Raw genomic sequence first — 17,935 nt, 5'->3', positions numbered from 1 at the left:
TCTTTTTAATCTTAGGAAAATGCAATTCTTTTTGGCCTTTTCAAACAAACAAAGCCACGTGGGGACAGGGGAAGGCCATGGCCACCCCCTCTTTTTTTTAATTAGATTTTTATATATTGGAAGTTGTAATACTATCCTTGATTTAAATTGATAATTGTACAAGAGTACAACTCTAGCCAACACAACCTCGTCCTCACTAAAATGAGGACCCTTTTCTTCTCCTTCACCACAGGACTCTTCAATAATCTCCCTCAACTTCCATTCACTTAAATTCATGGTCGGAGATTGTTAATTATTCATTTTGATGTTAACAAATAATCTAAATTTTCATTGAAATTGCGGTATAAAAGTAACTACATAACATGGCGTCGTATATATGTGGAATGCCAAAAGTAAACACCAAAACAAACACTACCTAATAGAGGTTCACTTCCTAATCCCAAAATCAGAAAGGTATCCCTCAAAATTCAAGCTACCAGAAGACACCAACCCAACCCAAAAGTTGCCACTAGATTGACTCTAACTCCCGATCTCGAATAAAAAATGATTGGCCCATCATAATCCAAAAAATAGCTCTTTCAGGCTAAAAGCTGATGAGACAAACGGTAGAATGAGAACCTAGGCAGACAAGTCCCAGCTCAAAGACACCCTACAACCCAGACGACGACAGAGCCAACAAACACGGCAACAACTGGCAGAACAGTCTCAGCTCACAGACCACCTCAAAACAGTGAACACCGACGCGGAAGAGGTCAACCAGAAACACAAGGATCCTCCAAATCTCAACAGATTTGGACACCAACAGAGACACAAGTTTTTATAAAAGGTTATACTAAAATACTTTAAATACTTTAAATAGTTAGTATTATTTTTCAACTAAAATCATTTTTGGCTTCTAAGGGATAAAATGCACAATATTTAATGCAAGATTACAATCCCCACTTTGCATTTTACCCACTTTTAGAAATCCTTGTAAGATATTCTTCGTACATATTACAAGCAAAAAAAAAAAAAAAATTTGAAATTGAAATATACTTAATTTTTTGTGTTTTTCTTGAAATAAGTTTAATGAGAAAATGAATTTTTTTTATCGGTTATTGATTGTAGGAGAAAAAGAGAGAGTAAATTAAATAATTTGCCAAAATAATTTGTATTTAATTTCATGAGAATAAGTAAAAATAAATCTTGAAAATAATAAAAATTACTCTTTTTATTGCTCATAATTTGGAACAAGAAAAAATGACTTTTTTTTGTTTATAATTTAGGACGGAGTATAAATTATCAACAAATATTAATATTATTAGACTAGACATATTAAAACCAGAATCTCACAATTATGTGAATTTATGTTATATTTATATTTTTTTTTGTGTGAATTTAAGTTATATTTATATATTTATTTTATGACAGTTATATTTGTCATTTCGTCACTAGATAAAAAATGTTAAAAAACTAGACCAAAAAAAAAAGTTAAAAAATACTTGAGGCTTGTTTGACCTAATCTGTTTAATAAATAACCTAAGGTTTAATATAGTAGAACGTACTCATGATCATGCGCCGACGTATAACAGTTGGACTCGTTAGCAATCAGGTGATCCATTCTGAACAAGATTTCTATTCGTTTCTTTCTTGAAGCACCTCGATCACTTTCTTGACTGTAAGTTCCAATGTCCATGACTTGCAACCCAAGAAATAATGATACTCACCCCTCTAGTATCATTCGTTTCTTTAAGATTGTTACCCCAACAAATCTTCAAGATGGAAACATTGTAAGCATTCTTTCTTTCATCTCCTATATTTCTTCTTCTTCTTCTTTGGATTTCGTTACCGACACAAAATTAAGTAGAGTTTTATAGGTAACATACGACTAACAATGTTTTCTTTAGCTAAATTGTAAATTGAAACTTTTATGTTTATGCTTAGATACATAGATCAGACGAACAATTAGTGTTGAGTCTATCGGAAGAGACTAAACTCTCAATGCAATGGTCTAAGGTTTGAATTTCGGCCGTGAGCATTTGCTGACAAGAAGAAAAAAAAAAAAACATAAATTATACACGATCCAGTTAGTATTTAGTAAGAATTTGACTCATACCCTATAATCTTGTTTGTAAGGTGAGAATTGAAAATGTTATGTTTATGCTTAGATACATAAATCATACAAACAATTAGTGTTGAGTCTAGACTCTAGTGGAAGAGACTAAACTCTCAATGTGATGGTCTAAGGTTTGAATTTCGGCGGTGAGCATTTGCCGACAAGAAAAAAAAAATCATACACGATCCACCAAGATTATATTTAGTAAGGATTTAAATCATACCTCATAAATCTTATTGTAAGATTAGAATTGTGACACCAAGAACTGTACATTTGGAACATGACACAAAGTGACTTGATTCTTTGAAGGAAATGACACTTTCATTCATTCATAATAGTAGTTTTGGATTTATCTCCTTTTAATTATTTATTTATTAGTTTAAATAAGTGGAAATTACCCGCCAAGTACACATTGTGGTAATTTTTCATTAAGTTTAAAGTGATCTATTTCCCCCTTCAATTATAGTAACATCCCATTAAGAGATAGTGGGCAATATATGATGCACGTACAATAACTTCTTTAATTGATAGAAGTTATAAAGAGTATTGCGGTTAGTTCTAATATGCTGGTTCCCTAAGTCTGACATCTCATTTAGTAAACTTACACTATCAAAGTGAGATAGTAGAAGGTTTAGAAGAACCTCAACATCATCAAGCAAAAGCAATTCTCAAGCAAGAACAATCTTTAAGCAAGAGCAATGCCTGAAGGTATTTTGGCTATTTCAATTTCATTTTCGTTTCCGCTGTTTAAGCGGAATTTCGTTATGAAAACTGTAGAAATTCTAACATTTGGTATTTATTCTAACGCATATCATATAAGAAGTTCCTCTTGGGTCGTAGCAGTTGATTCAGTTGCCTATCAAACAACCTTGATTAAAATAAAAAACCAGACTCTGATACTAAATGGTAGGGTTTCTACGGTTTTCATAAACAAAATTCTACTTAAAAAGCGGAAATGAAAAATGAATTTGAAATAGCTAAAATACCTCCCGTTATTGCTCTTGCTTAAAGATTGTTCTTGCTTGAGAATTGCTTTTGCTTGATGATGTTGATGATGTTGAGGTTCTTTTAAACCTTCTACTATCTCACTTTGATGATGTAAGTTTACTGAATGAGATGTCAGGTTTAGGGAACCAAAACATTAGAACTGTACTACTCTTTATAACTTCTATCCATCAAGGAAGTTCTTATACGTGCATCAGATATTAACTGCCCACTATCTCTTAATGGGTTGTTACTATAATTGAAGGAAAGAATAAAGACCACTTTATACTTAATGGAAAATTAGCACAATGTATACTTATAGTGCATAATTTCCACTTATTTAAATTAATACATAAATAATTAAAACGAGATAAATCCAACAAATAGACCATCTATATTTAGGTTTTCGGCTATGGGATCACCCGAGTTATGCTCCAAATGTATAGTCATGAGCAAGTCCCACATTAGGCCACTTTCACACTCTTATGCTTGTGAACTTCAATTCATAATCCATGCTAACATAAAGTTCCATTCAATGCAGAGAATTCCAAACGCTTTCACTAAGATACATAGTGGTAATATTTCAAACCCAATGTTTCTCAACACTCCAGATGACAAAAAATGGGAAATACATTTGACTAAAGAGGATGATAATATTTGGATTCAAAAAGGTTTTAAGGAATTTGCTACACATTATTCATTAGATTATGGACACATGGTGATGTTTCAATATGAGAAAAATTCTCATTTTAATGTTCACATATTTGACAAGACTACTCTTGAAATTGAATATCATGCTTATGGTGGAAATCAACAACATCATGAACAGAATAGCCCAATTGAAAATTTTGATGAGCAACTTCCATGCAAGAAGGCTAGACAAAAATCACAAATTTGGAGTCCTCAACCATATAAGAAATTGAGATTTGACACAAGTGAAGATGCTGGAACAAGTTCCAAAGTGCATAACTTGCCTAAACTTGTCCAAGTTAAAGGTATAATAATTTATGATCTGTACGTGAAGCACAAACACTCCTCGGATTATGTGTGTTTCTGTGTCGGACACATGTGTTGGTGTCTGATACTGACACTTATGATTACATTGAATCATGTCATTTTTTTAAATGATTATTAGTGTCAACGTGTCGGTGTCCGTGTCTTGTCCAGTGTCCGTATCTATGTTCGTGCGTCATAGTTCATGATTGGATTAATCTCTATATATCATTTCATTTATCCAATTAAGATTTTGATTTTTGAGGTCGATTTTCGTAACATACTACCGTGTTCGATTTCTCAGAGGAGAATGATGATACCGCTGTATTCCGAAATATGAAGCATGATCAAGAGCACAAGAATTTAACTTCTAAAATAGAAGAAGCTTTAAACAAAGCGAAAAACTACAAATCTAACAATCCATTTTTCACAGTTGTCATGACATATTCTTATGTTAATCAATACATGGTAAGTGTTTAAATAGCTTCATTTTTGTTCTGTTAAGATTGTTTCATATCATTTTTGTTAATTAGTTTCTATATTTATTTTCTGACTTATTTCCAAAATTAAAATCCAGTACGTCCCTTTAGATTTTGATCAAAAGAATTTGAAGGAAGAGCAAAGCGAAATCGTACTTCGAGTCTTGGATGATGAGAGAACTTGGATTGTTAAATATTGTCAGAGAAGAATTAGTACTGGATGGAAAACATTTGCATCTGATAATAATTTGAAAGTGGGAGATGTTTGTCTTTTTGAGATGATCAATAGCAAAGCCTATGCTTTTAAAGTACTAATTTTTCGACTTGACGAAGAACAACATTCCTCTCCACCACAAGGTAATCCAAGTTTTATTTTATTTATCTTAAAGTTATTAGTAATCTTTTGGATCTGCATGGTAATGATCATACTTTTCATCCTTAAAATCAGTTCATGGAGATGAAGTTAATTGGTTAGAAACCGCAGGAATCACAGAAGTTGAAAGTAAAACTATTATGTCAAATAAAGGTAATTAATCTTTAATACCATGGTTGTGACTCCCATTGGAATTTTAAAGTTGAATCAAACAGTGTTGTCAAAGCGGAATTTGAACAAATCACGATTATTTTGCGGACAGCGATACACTGTTTAGTATAAAATGTTGTTTAGTATAAAATGGTATCTAGGTAAAAATCCTGGCACCCCCTATTCTTTTTATGAGAAGGGAATGCATCCTATTTTGTGCTGGAACCGATGGTGCTTTGTTTTTTCGATGGTTTTTTGTTTTTGTTCTCGTTGTGGATACATAGTTTTTAGCGTGTTTGTAATTCTAGTGTGCTTGTCTTTCCGGTGCTTGTGTTTCTTGTCCTCGTAGATAAACTACATTTGAATGGAATGCAAATGTGCAACAAGTTGTCCTGCTAACCCTTAAGTATCTGCTTTTGTTGGAATACCACAGGAAGCATGGCAACTCAAAGAAATTCACTGCAGGCTAGTCCAATGTCCTTCAAAAATTCTGAAGCTAAGAAAGAAGCTAATCAATTCACATCCACTTTGGAAAATCCACATTTCACCATCAAATTGAAATCTAATCATTGGGATGTTTACAAACCGGTAAGGAATATATAGATATACTACATCTATAGATATACTACATCTGATCATAAATATAAGCAAAAAGGTATATGTATTTGTCGAAATATACTTATATCTCATGATTATGTTTTAAAATCGGAGTAGTATTTATTTCTTGTTATGGATTCTAGGAGCAAGCATGCAGTAGTTATCGACATACTTTCAATAACTGTAAATATTTTTTACCAATTTGTGCAGCGTATACAAATGTCGTTCGCAAGGAAGTACTTGTGTCTTAAAGGGAAGAGTATAAAGTTGCGGTTCGATGAAGAATTGTGGACTGTAAACTTGGCATGTTATCCCTCTGAACCATCAATCAAGTTGAGTGATGGTTGGAGCCAGTTTGTAGACGAAAATAAATTGCAGGCTGGAGATGTATGTGTTTTTGAGCTTGTCAACGAGGAAGATGTTGTGTTTGATGTTCATATTTTCAGAGGCTGCAATTAGGCAATCGATTTGGAAAGATGTCACTTACAAGAATTATGGGAAGATTAATAGATTTAGTGGATATTACTAAATCTGTTTATAGTAGGTTCTGAATGTTAATGATGGAACATAAGAAATGGAGTTTGAATTGTGTTAATTAATCATTTTTAACAACTTTTAAAATTCTTTTTGTTTCTTAAATTAAAGTCTTCATCAAATTATTTAACTTCTTTTAAACATATAAACAAACAAAGTTGAGTGTAAATCACAAAGAACATAAACAAATTAAGGAGGACATTAATTAACGAGTAGCTAGTCTAGTCTACCCTTTCCAGACAGCGTTTGCCCCCTAACTTCAGGAGGACATTAAATGTCTAAAAGAAGTTGTGAAATTGGCTTGATTGTATCTCTTGGATTGTAACTTGATGTCGAGTTCCATTGTCAACTTGGCTTGATTGTGTCTCTTGGATTGTAACTTGTTGTCGAGTTCCATTGTCAATTTGGCTTGACTGTGTTGGTCAATTTAATCATTCGAGGACACAACTCATTGTATCGCTTCATGAAATGAACTTTTATGTCTAATTCAACATGCTTCCCTTTCCAATCTTGATTACTTCCCAATCTTGCATCTTTTGTCCACCACTTTAACATATAGGGTGCGTTTGATCTGCTAAAAAAATAAGGGACTGAACAAGACAACTCCTGCTGTATTGTGTTTGATTTTAAAACTGTTCCTGTACTGGACAAACTGGGGGCCAAGGGACAGGACAAAAATTGAAATTCTTGTCCCCCACAGAACCACGGGACAACTTTTTGTCCTCAGCACAAGTTGTCTAAAATACCAAAATAACTTTTTGTCCACCAAACATCTTACAACACAAAGTTTGTTCAATACCTTAAACGTTTGTCTTGTGCTATTCTGTCTTGTACTATCCTGTACTGTTCTGTCCAGTATTTATATTTTGCAGATCAAACGGACCCATAGTGTTAAGGAATTAACTTAATATTCACGAAATCTAAAACTTTCAAAGCATGACTGCATAAGATGCCGTGCGTCTCAAATTTACGACAATCACAAGATACTTTTTGTTCCATAGGATTTCCCATTACTATCATTTCCTTTGGATTATCATAACTCCTTTCAAATCCTTTAAGCAAGTGTTTTGATATTCTTCATATTCCTCTTGGAATTCCACAAAAATTCTTGGAGTGTAAACATCTCTGCTTGTACGAGCATACAAGCCTTTTTCATTTTTAATTTAGATAGTTTATGTTTTGAATTATACTCAGCTTCTGACTCATTGTTTCTTTTACCATTGACAACCCTTTTGAAGTGTGTAAAAAATTGTACCAAATTTAAAATCAGCATTAAAGCTTTCACTTAATTGAGTAGATTTCATACCTGCCGTGAATGTTTTCCGAACATAAGCCCATGCCCATTTTTCCTTCAATTGAAAAATTGTATGCAACCACGAACCTTCCGAGAATTTATGCTCAGAAAGCAAAGAATTCTATGCATTCAAAAATTCACTCTCCTCTTCGTGTAGATTTATGCATGCTTCAAAATCCCCACACAATTGTGAACTCTTGATATAAATGATTCACATGCCTCAGAGTTATGTCTTATATGTTAGAATATTTTCTAATATTTTGTGGGCTGCAATCAATTGTGGGTTTTGGTTTTAATAAAAACGGGTTGATGTTGTTGTGATCCATTTGATGATGCTTAAGCCCGATAATTGTGATCAGTAATAATGGGCTTGAACACTAATTCTGATTTGTGTAGAAACAAAGTGTAGGCCCAACTCTAGAGTCCATGATGGGTGGTACTAGGGTTGTTATCTTATAAATAGATAGGCTAGGTCCCCTTTGCCGTCACGTCGTCAAGCTAGCAATAAGCTGAACGCTCATTTGTTGTCTTCCCCATCAAAGACCTCAAAGACCGGAGCATGTGATAGGCAAAGGAAGACCTTGTCTAACATATCGGTGGTTCCGATATCTGTTATTCCGGTAAACATGATTGCTGACTATCAAGTAAGTGTGTTCTAATTTCATATAATATATCGATCTCTAAATTGTTAATCATTACATTATATGCTAAGTGTACAATCCATGAAATGTTTCGGGCATAAAAGAATGTTGGATTTTAAAGATATTTATAAAAAAAATCCGTCAAAAGAAAAAGAAGATATCTATAAAAGATTAATTGATTCAAACAGAATCCTACTTGATTTCGATATCAAGAAAATAAAAAAAATCCTACTTGATTGATTTAACAATAAATTTTACTTTTTTTGACTAAGCCTAATAGATTTTCCGTATCAAGCCATTAATTAATCTCTATATTCTCTCTCAATATATACAAGGACGTTTAGGTTATGCATTGTTTACTTGTATAATTGTGCATTGGCTCAAGAAAGAACTATGGCCTCTCAAGAACTTAATCATGAGACTAATATTGGTGTCCACTTTATCAAGATTATTCTTCAAACTTCCCTTCAACAAGGAAAACTGGTAACAATCTTTCTTCTTTCTTTTCTTATCATCACTTTCATACTAAATATATTTTTGAATCAAAATAAAAATATGTTGATAATTGATTCGAAATAAAATAGTTGCATTAATATTTATTTGTTTTTGTGTGACAGAGAGTGCCTATAAGTTTTGTGAGGAGGCATTGGAAAGGAATAACAAACCCAGTTACTCTAAGGCTTCCAAATTCGACCGAAAAGAAAGTTTCTTGGGAGAAAACTAGTGATTATGATGTTTGGTTTTGCAATGGTTGGAGAGAATTTGCAAATTACTTGTCTTTGAGTGATTTACAAATTTTGGTGTTTCAATATCAAGGAAATTCGCTCTTTAGTGTGATTGGATTTGGAAAATGCGGATTAGAAATAAAATACCCTTTAAACGAAACTAGTGAAAAAGCTGAAGAAGTCGAAGAAAGTGATTGTTCTTTGAAAATTATTGAAGAGACGCCATTATTGCGGGGTAAAAGGTCAAAATCATCATCGCGATCTTCTAAAATTCGTAAGAAGATTAAAATCATCCCAAATGAACAAAAAGAATATAAGTATGAGAAGAGAAAAGTCCAAGAACATCCAAGATTTCCTAATTTTAAGGATATGGACATTGGTTAGTTTAATTTGTTATATCATCTTGTTATTTATTTATTTGTTTTTTCTTCTTGTTTTTTAGGTGTTGTTACTTTCCTTTTATTTATTTATTTTTTTAAAATACTTAAATTCTTAGCAGGAAGTAGTAGTGATGATCTTAAGGAGAGAAGCAGAGATTTGCACGAAAAAGTGAAGAAAAAATTCAAATCTGATAAGGACTTCTTCACATCTATGATTCACAAGACATACATTGAGAGAGATATCTTGGTAATAACCTATTTTATCTCACTACTTTCATTATTAAAAATTTATTAGTATATAGAAGTCAATGTTATCAAAATGTAGGTAGAATTTATTTTCAATATCTATTCCTTGATGAGAATAATTTTGTATATATGTACTAAATGTTTAATTTTTTTTAAATCCGATCCTCTCATGTTACTATCATCTTAGCCGTCAATTCATGTTTTTTTTTCAAACTTCAAAATTTGTTTCTTTTAATTAATTTATTTTTTATATACTATCGGCCATGCATGAAGAGCATGAGAGATGCCTGAACAGATAGGAGGACAACAGAGGACCCAATTCCAAATTTTGTATATAAAGTTGCATGTGTAAAAATATTTACACAAACTTGCTTACAAATTAACTCATTCATTAATATGCCTAATGTATATCTGTGTGTATATTTAAAGTTAGAAATTACATCAATGTAGTGATTTTGTATTTATTTTTGTGTTACTAAGTATTCTATGTAAAATCGAATAATTGAAAACAGGGCATACCAATTGAGTTTGCTAAGACACATCTGTACAGGATGGAAGGAAGAAATGCTATACTTTTTGTTGATCAAGAAAGAACATGGAATGTTGATTTGAAGATTGGTGCAAATAATCAATATAAACTTGTGGATGGTTGGAGTAAATTTTGTGCTGACAATAATTTGAAACTTGGTGATGTTTGTGTTTTTATACTAAACAAATGCAAAGGAACTATTTCATTCCAAGTTGTTATTTTCTCTCTAGAAAAGGACATGAAGACTCCATATTTTCAAGGTAATTTATTTACTTGTTATTTTTTTTTTACTGCCGAATTATAGTTTTTCAAAGGAGCAAACTACCATTTTGGTCCTCGAATATGTATCACGTTGTCATATAAATCCTTGAGTTTATCAAAATTACAAACAAATTCACAATTGTCTCTTTTATTGGTTATTTTGGTCATTGAATTTATTTTTAGCTTGGTAATAAATTTATATTTTGATTAGTACTTACATACATTAATTATGTTGGTGCAGGAAATTCCAGTAAACTATATTAGGAAATTCATTTTAGAAAATGAGAAATTTGTGATGCGATATGGGAAAAGTTTGGTGCTAGATTCTCTAAGGTTGGCTTGAATTTGTGAAGAGTAGTGACTTTGAAAGAAGAAGATACTTGCTCATTGAGGATGGCCAAAAGAGTTATGCGTCAACTCATCGTTTCATGTTTCTCATTCCAAACTATATGTAAATTTAAATTGTTTTGGACAAGATTTTATTCAATTAGAATAACAATACTATTAGGATTGAGCCTTCGACCAAATTTGAATCCAAAACAGTGTACGGATTTTAATGTGTTTGTTACTTGGTCTATAGAAAGAAAGAAAAATAAAGAAAAGAAGAAAGTCACCATATACTAGACAAAAATCAGGGTCTTTGGAGACGAGAAGTACCAATAAGCTCGTTTACACATACTTGATATGTACTTTTAAGAGAGTAGTGCCCGTTTTTTCTAGCTTTCAAAATAATTATGTCCTCTCCCAACTTTGAGGTAAAGTTTGTTAGGTGTGAAGCGAATATAGTCCCTCATACTTTATAGCTAAGGTGGTTTATTCTATGACTAGTCACTGTATTTTCAAATTGGTTCCTCATTGTATCGAAAGTTATTTGATTAATGAAATGAGTTGAATTTGCTATCGTAAAAAAAAAAAAGATTATGTCCTCCATAACTTGTTGCAACAAACGTGTTCTCATTATTGTCTCTACATGCATAAGAGTTGATAAGATATACAGACTACAAAATCTAATCTCATACATAACATGCTAAATCATAGCACGTAAGCTTAATAGACACTAGCAGCAACATGCCTCGCTCTTTGACAGCACAATTGATGCAAGAAGCGCTATAGAACTGATCAACATTAAAATATCAAACTAGTTCGGTTAAAACCCCAATTTGTACTACAGCTGACAGTAAACTAGAATCCTAGTCAAAATAGTGACCAAATTCTTCGAATGGATACCATGCTTGTTCATATAGTGATGATGAATCATCTAGCATCATGTTGGAAACTTGAAAATCATCAAACACCATTGGATGTTGTTGTGCATGAAGAAAGTTGCCATCACATTTTTGATCCTGTTCTGGCATTGACTCAACAACTTCATTAGGAATATGATATTGGTCCTGCTTTGAATTTACCCTTCCACTTTTTACTGAACTATTCAAATGAAGTCTAAATTTCTGCAAATGGCTAGCAATATGCGCAGTTTTCAAACCCGTAACATCCATCAATTTAATAATTTGTTGTGGCATTGCCTTATCAACGCCAAGTTGATTCACAACTCTTAAAAATTGTTCTTAAAGTTTTGGTGATGACCGCCATGATACCTGATTCTTCTTTGTTTCTTATGTTTCACTTTCTTCATTAGTTTTTATCCTGTTTTTAACACCTCCAAGCTTCTTTGAATTTGATCATGTTGTTGAATTGTTGCAACATGTTGCCCATTTTGTTGATATGATTCAGATTCAAAGGCTTTAGCCAATAATCACAAGCCCCTTTTTCAATAACATTCATCCTTGCACGTGTTGTGTCATCAACACGCATCATAGTGACTCAAATTTTGATTTCTTGTATAACACGTTACAAAAACTCATATGAATCCACATCAAAACAAAATTGAAGCTTAAATGCCAAATATGAATTCATATGAGTTTCCGCAACGTGTTACACAAGAAATCAAAATTCCAGTTATTATGATGTGTGTTGATGACACAACAAGTGCAAGGATCAATACTATTGAAAAAGGAGCTTGTGATTATTGGCTAATGCATTTGAATCTGAATCATATCAACAACATATGGCAACATGTTGCAACAATTCAACAACATGATCAAATTCAAAGAATCTTGGAGGTGCTAAAAACAGACAAAAACTAATGAAGAGAGATGAAGAAAGTAAAACAAAAGAAACAAAGAAAAATCAGGTATCATGGCGGTCATCACCAAAACTTCAAGAATAATTTTTAATAGTTATGAATGAACTTCGTATCGATAAGGCAATGCCAAAACAAATTACTCAATTAATGGATGTTCCAGGTTTGAAAACCACGCATGTTGCTAGCCATTTGCAAAAATTCAGACTTCCTTTGAAGAGTTAAGTAAAAAGACAAAGTCAAAAAGTGGAATGGTAAATTCAAAGCAGGATCAATATCATGTTCCTAATCAACCAGCACTACATGCACTTATTCAACTAACCAGTCCTACAAAAAGCACACATAATGCACAACGTGAATAACTTTTCTAAAGCTGAATTTTACTTAATAGTTACAATGAGGAATGACATAATGCACAATTTGAATAACTTTTCTAACACCACCGATTATAAAAAATCACTGCAACTCATATAAGACAGATTAAAATAAACAAAGTACAAACTATGGAAAAGAAATAAATAAACTAAATCTGGATCTGTAAAGTTACTTACTGGATCAAAAATCAGAAATCAGAAGATAAGATAACTAAATCTGGATCTGTAACAGTAGATTGATTGATTTCATGCGATGCCAAAAACCTAACTCCCAAATGATTATTCGCAAATTAAGCTTCGGCGAATCGCTTTCACTGTATTCGCTTATCAGAAAAGATCAGCGTCCACTCAATTAGATCCTCGCCGATTTCAAATCGAACCTGGACGGAAATCGATTAACAGAAAATAAGATCAGCATTCACTGTATTCGATTAAGAGAAAATAAGATGATTGAAATCGAACCTGGACGGAAATCGAACCTCTAAGTTGAATAGATATGTGCTGCTGTGAGAGTTCACCGGCTGAAAGTTTCGCCGGCGGCGGGGACGACGGAGAGAGAGCTATGTTTTGAGACGGCTGACGGATCAGTTGGTCGGAGCATCGGTTGTGAGCGATTGTTTGTTTCTATTCTCTTTCTCTTTCACGTGAGAGCGATTTTGTGAAAAGAAAAAATAAATGAAAATAAAAGACGCCAAATAGAAAAAAAAAAAAGTAGAGTGGGATTGGAAGATATTCGATCAATTTGTGGGGATTTAAAAAAACCTTAGATCCTTGTTTAAAAGAAAACCTACAGGCTCTCGGATACTTGACACGATACCGATATGGCGATATCGGAAAATTTTCAAAATTCCAAATACGATACGGTTGGGATGGATTATTTCAAAATTAAATTTATAAATGTACAATATATAAACATAACTAAAATCGATAAAGATAAAAAAAAATTAACATTCAAATTACTCAAAACGAATAAACAATTAACAATTACATATATTAAATTATGTACTACCCAAAAAAGGGTGGAATGAGTAGCTCAACTGATTAAAGGTAAAGGAGTTGAAAGTGCAGGGTTCAAGTGCCGACAATGAGAAAAACTAACATAACAATATAATATATTAAAATTTTGCTTATAAAAAAAAAAATACCCATCAGTCTCCTCTTCTACGTTTCCATCACTAAAGAGCATTAATTGCCCGATACTTTTCCAATACGCGCATCAGAGAAGTATCCGACATATATCAGTTTTTTTTTAAAATAATATTAATTGCCGATACTTCTTCGATACGTGTATCGAAAAGTATCGGACGAGTATCGATATCAAGTACGTATCGGATACGATATTTCATCATTTTTGGAGTATCGAGGCTTCTCAGATATGAAGGATAATTTCTTAAGGTCGAATTGAATGTGGGTCATTTTGTAGTATACTCCGGGGGTTTTATTAATCCCCCACTAAATAACCCCCACAAGCATATAAAAAAATATAAGATAACTACAAAAAACAAAACAAATATATAAGAACATAATAAGATAAATACAAAGATAAATGATATGCTTAAAAATAGGAAGAAAAAAAAATTATATATATAGAAACAAAACAGAGCAATTTAAGTAAAAAAAAAAAACAGAACAATCTATATACATAAAAAAAAAACAATAAAAATATTATAGAAAGTTTAGTCAATAAAAAAAATTATAGAAATAATATAAAAAAATAAGAAGAAATAATATGCACTTGCTTTCGATGATTTATAACCTATATGTGATTCCTAAACTAAATTCAAACACCATAGGAATGAAAATGCAAAGTTAATGTTGGGGGAGATTGAATAACAACAAATCAAAGAAATAAATAAAAATAAACCGGGCTTAGGCTCTCATGTTTAAAAAAAATATCAATTTTTGTTTTGTAGAACAATAAATCAAATTTTTAAGCAACCTAAAAATAAGTAATATCCTAGATAGATATGCACATGAGTTAATATAAAACTATTATTAACCTTTGATTAAAAAACATAGACGATTGAGATTTGCTGTCAAATTAAAGTTTGACACCTGGTGTCAACGAATCCTAACTCTATTATTATTATTATTATTATTATTATTATTATTATTATTATTATTATTATTATTATTATTATTATTATTATTAGGCTTAAATGCAGTTTTACCCCCCTATTTTGAAAAATGCGGAATTTTACCCCCCTATTTTAAAATGCGGAATTTTACCCCCCCTATTTTATAATTTGTTGGATTTTGCCCCCCCACCAAAATTTTGCATAAAATCTACTTCTGAGCCTCAAGTTCAAAGCTACGCACAGAACTCAATTTGGATCAATAATTCACCAAACTGGTACCGAAACGACCGCAATCGAGTTAGTTTTCCACAGAATCAAACTCCACTAAATTTGGAGTTACAGAGAGAGATTAATTACTGTTTTAGTGAAGGTATGTTCAAATTAATTATCGTATGAAACTACCACTGATATTCTCGTCATTCCTCTCACCCTGTAGCTCATTTTTTAATACTATTTACATGTATGGAAATCTAACGAAATTACCCTTGTTGGCATTTCAATTTCGTCGAATTTGGAGTTACGATGTGTTCGGTAGACAATGTTGAATTTGAAGATCACAAGTAGATTTCTGCAGAATTAGTAATTGGACAGACCTTCACTAAAACGGTAATTAATCTCTCTCTGTAACTCCAAATTTAGTGGGGTTTGATTCTGTGGAAAGCTAACTCGATTACGGTCATTTCGGTAGCCTTTTGGTGAATTATGGATCCAAATTGAGTTGTATGCAAAGCTTTGAAGTTGTGACTCGAAAGCAGATTTTTTGCAGAATTTTGAGGGACATACCTTCACTAAAACGGTAATTAATCTCTCTTTGTAACTCCAAATTCAGTGGGGTTTGATTATGTGGAAAGATAACTCGATTACGGTCATTTCGGTATCCTTTTGGTAAATTATTGATCAAAATTGAGTTGTGTGCGAAGCTTTGAAATTGTGACTCGAAAGCAGATTTTTTGCAGAATTTTGGGGGACATACCTTCACTAAAACGGTAATTAATCTCTCTTTGTAACTCCAAATTCAGTGGGGTTTGATTATGTGGAAAGATAACTCGATTACGGTCATTTCGGTATCCTTTTGGTAAATTATTGATCAAAATTGAGTTGTGTGCGAAGCTTTAAAGTTGTGACTCGAAAGCAGAATTTTAGGGGGGCAAAATCCAACAAATTATAAAACAAGAGGGGTAAAAGTCCGCGTTTTAAAACAGGGGGGGTAAAATTCCGATTTAATCAAAACAGGGGGGCAAAACTGCATTTAAGCCTTATTATTATTACTATTATTATTATTATTATTATTATTATTAACTTGCATGAGAATTTGATTGCCACATTCTGTGTAAGGTTGGTGATACTCATGCATGATCACTTTATGGATCTCTTAATTGAAGAAGAAGATTCATTATAACTCAACATTTCTGATAGATCTTGACCATCTACTCAATAAAACTTCTATCACGACTAATAATCCCTCCGAACATTTTCACCCAGACAACGGCCTCTCGATGTCAGAAAAGAACATTCCCTCACAAAAATTGTTTTCATCACAAGAAGGCCAAAATACCTCAATTTTATGAATATTCAAATCAAGATATAATCACCAGCATGTCTTTCTTAAGCATTTTTTAACAAGACAATATGTTCAAAGCCCAAACAGAACTAAAAACAAACAAGAAACGAATGGTCTTCAAATTGCTCCATTAGTTAAAAAAGATAACTTTAAATTTTGAACATAATTATAAACAAAAGTCAACTACTTTTAAACTAATTAATACTACTATTCCTAATATACTCTTATTTAATCATTTTACTTTTCAAAAGTTTATGTGATTTCTAAGGCATAAATCATTTTTTAAAGGGTAATATAGTAAACTTAACTCATGTTTTGCATTAAATCAAGAAAATTAACTACACTTAACTAAATTTCTTAAACACCGCGCAAACAATTATTTTTTCTTATATTTGTGTCCGGAGAGAGTAGTTTAGTAAAAACCAAAACATTTGGTCGCTGAAATTTGAAAGGTCGGTTAATTTAATCTTTCAAATTTATAAAATATTACGTAATAATGTAGACAATTGCTTTTGAACAACTATGAATTAGATGGAAGAATGAAGAATATACAATCCACTTATGAAGTAGCTTTACTTTTGGCTAAGCCATCCACTTGTGTTATGTTTAATATTAATATTTAACATATCAAACATATTTATACTCGACTTTTTTTTTGTTGTAATTCTATACGCTATAACATGATTTTTTTTTTATGATACCCTATAACATAATTTAAGCATATAAATTGGGCAAAATAAAATGTAACATAGATTAGTTTTGAGAAGATTAAAAGTTCAGTTATGTCAAAAAAAAAATTAAAAGTTCAGTTGGTCAGACCGAGCTCAATTGATAATACCACAATTGTTTGTTAGATATATTTTTTAAATTTCAAAACTAAAATTTTACGGTGCGTGAATTTTAACCGTATTTATCACTTTATCTTCATAAAAAAGAGTTTAGATTAAAGAATCATCACAAATTATTAAAAAAAGAAAAAGAAGTGAAACATAACATCACAGATGAAAACAACATCCCATAATTAATACAGTATTTATAAATAGAAAAAGGTCCAAGAATTAAATTAAAAAAATACTACTAGTTAATAATGAAATTAAATGAAGAATTGATTTTTAAACCGACGTTTTGATAAATTAATGCCGTTAATTGATTACTAATAAGAAGATTTTTTTTTTAACGTATGATCCATAAGAAGATATAAGGGCTGAATTTGATCTTTGACATACATGACTGACTGCCTGCTGTTAAAAATATTTTTTTGAGCAGAAGCTTTTTGACTTCAAAATATATATTTTTTTGGTATATTCAAAAATAATTTTTTGAGCAGAAGTTAAATAACGGATGATATTTATTTCAAAGAATATTATTATTATTATTATTATTATTATTTTTGATAAAGAATATTAATTACATTTATAAAAGCTTAAGCAATATATATATATATATATATATATATATATATATATATATATATATATATATATATATATATATATATAGT

The 17,935-nt window shown here is 31.6% G+C and overlaps 2 protein-coding genes and 1 long non-coding RNA gene across 4 annotated transcripts; 2 read left to right on the top strand and 1 right to left on the bottom strand.

Moving 5' to 3' along the window:
* The first annotated feature begins 1,667 nt into the window (after window positions 1-1,667).
* LOC123902302 (B3 domain-containing transcription factor VRN1-like) lies at window positions 1,668-6,130 on the top strand. The gene is made up of 7 exons (XM_045951993.1): window positions 1,668-1,769; window positions 3,621-4,074; window positions 4,377-4,540; window positions 4,650-4,908; window positions 5,000-5,077; window positions 5,508-5,662; window positions 5,882-6,130. The coding sequence occupies exons 1-7, from the start codon at window positions 1,668-1,670 to the stop codon at window positions 6,128-6,130; spliced, it is 1,461 nt and encodes a 486-aa protein (XP_045807949.1).
* Window positions 6,131-8,528: 2,398 nt separating this feature from the next.
* Window positions 8,529-10,652, top strand: LOC123902303 (B3 domain-containing protein At3g18960-like). Its single transcript, XM_045951994.1, has 5 exons — window positions 8,529-8,623; window positions 8,758-9,244; window positions 9,365-9,492; window positions 10,004-10,280; window positions 10,523-10,652. Exons 1-5 carry the CDS (start codon window positions 8,534-8,536, stop codon window positions 10,543-10,545), a joined length of 1,005 nt encoding a protein of 334 aa, XP_045807950.1. The 5' UTR covers window positions 8,529-8,533; the 3' UTR covers window positions 10,546-10,652.
* Window positions 10,653-11,693: 1,041 nt separating this feature from the next.
* LOC123902368 lies at window positions 11,694-13,508 on the bottom strand. 2 transcript variants are annotated; one of them, XR_006807566.1, is made up of 3 exons: window positions 13,258-13,508; window positions 12,973-13,175; window positions 11,694-12,748 (listed from the first exon to the last, which is right to left on the bottom strand). It is a non-coding gene; the product is annotated as an uncharacterized LOC123902368 (long non-coding RNA). The 2 variants fall into 2 exon arrangements; XR_006807567.1 differs by having other exon boundaries at window positions 13,275-13,504.
* Between the last annotated feature and the right edge of the window lie 4,427 nt (window positions 13,509-17,935).

The sequence above is a fragment of the Trifolium pratense genome, linkage group LG1 (assembly GCF_020283565.1).
Source record: "Trifolium pratense cultivar HEN17-A07 linkage group LG1, ARS_RC_1.1, whole genome shotgun sequence".
NCBI classification, from domain to species: domain Eukaryota; kingdom Viridiplantae; phylum Streptophyta; class Magnoliopsida; order Fabales; family Fabaceae; genus Trifolium; species Trifolium pratense.
The sequence above is the reverse complement of the archived record's forward strand: the minus strand, read 5'-3'. Positions and strand labels throughout refer to the sequence as shown.

What these genes read in the sequence shown, in the direction of transcription:
- LOC123902303 (XM_045951994.1), top strand. Translation starts at nt 8,534, where the DNA reads ATGGCCTCTCAAGAACTTAATCATGAGACTAATATTGGTGTCCACTTT. An exon ending in CCCTTCAACAAGGAAAACTG is followed by an intron (nt 8,624 to 8,757) that starts GTAACAATCTTT and finishes TTTGTGTGACAG; the next exon opens with AGAGTGCCTATAAGTTTTGT. An exon ending in TTTTAAGGATATGGACATTG is followed by an intron (nt 9,245 to 9,364) that starts GTTAGTTTAATT and finishes AATTCTTAGCAG; the next exon opens with GAAGTAGTAGTGATGATCTT.
- LOC123902302 (XM_045951993.1), top strand. Translation starts at nt 1,668, where the DNA reads ATGTCCATGACTTGCAACCCAAGAAATAATGATACTCACCCCTCTAGT. An exon ending in ATCTTCAAGATGGAAACATT is followed by an intron (nt 1,770 to 3,620) that starts GTAAGCATTCTT and finishes CATTCAATGCAG; the next exon opens with AGAATTCCAAACGCTTTCAC. An exon ending in ACATTCCTCTCCACCACAAG is followed by an intron (nt 4,909 to 4,999) that starts GTAATCCAAGTT and finishes CCTTAAAATCAG; the next exon opens with TTCATGGAGATGAAGTTAAT.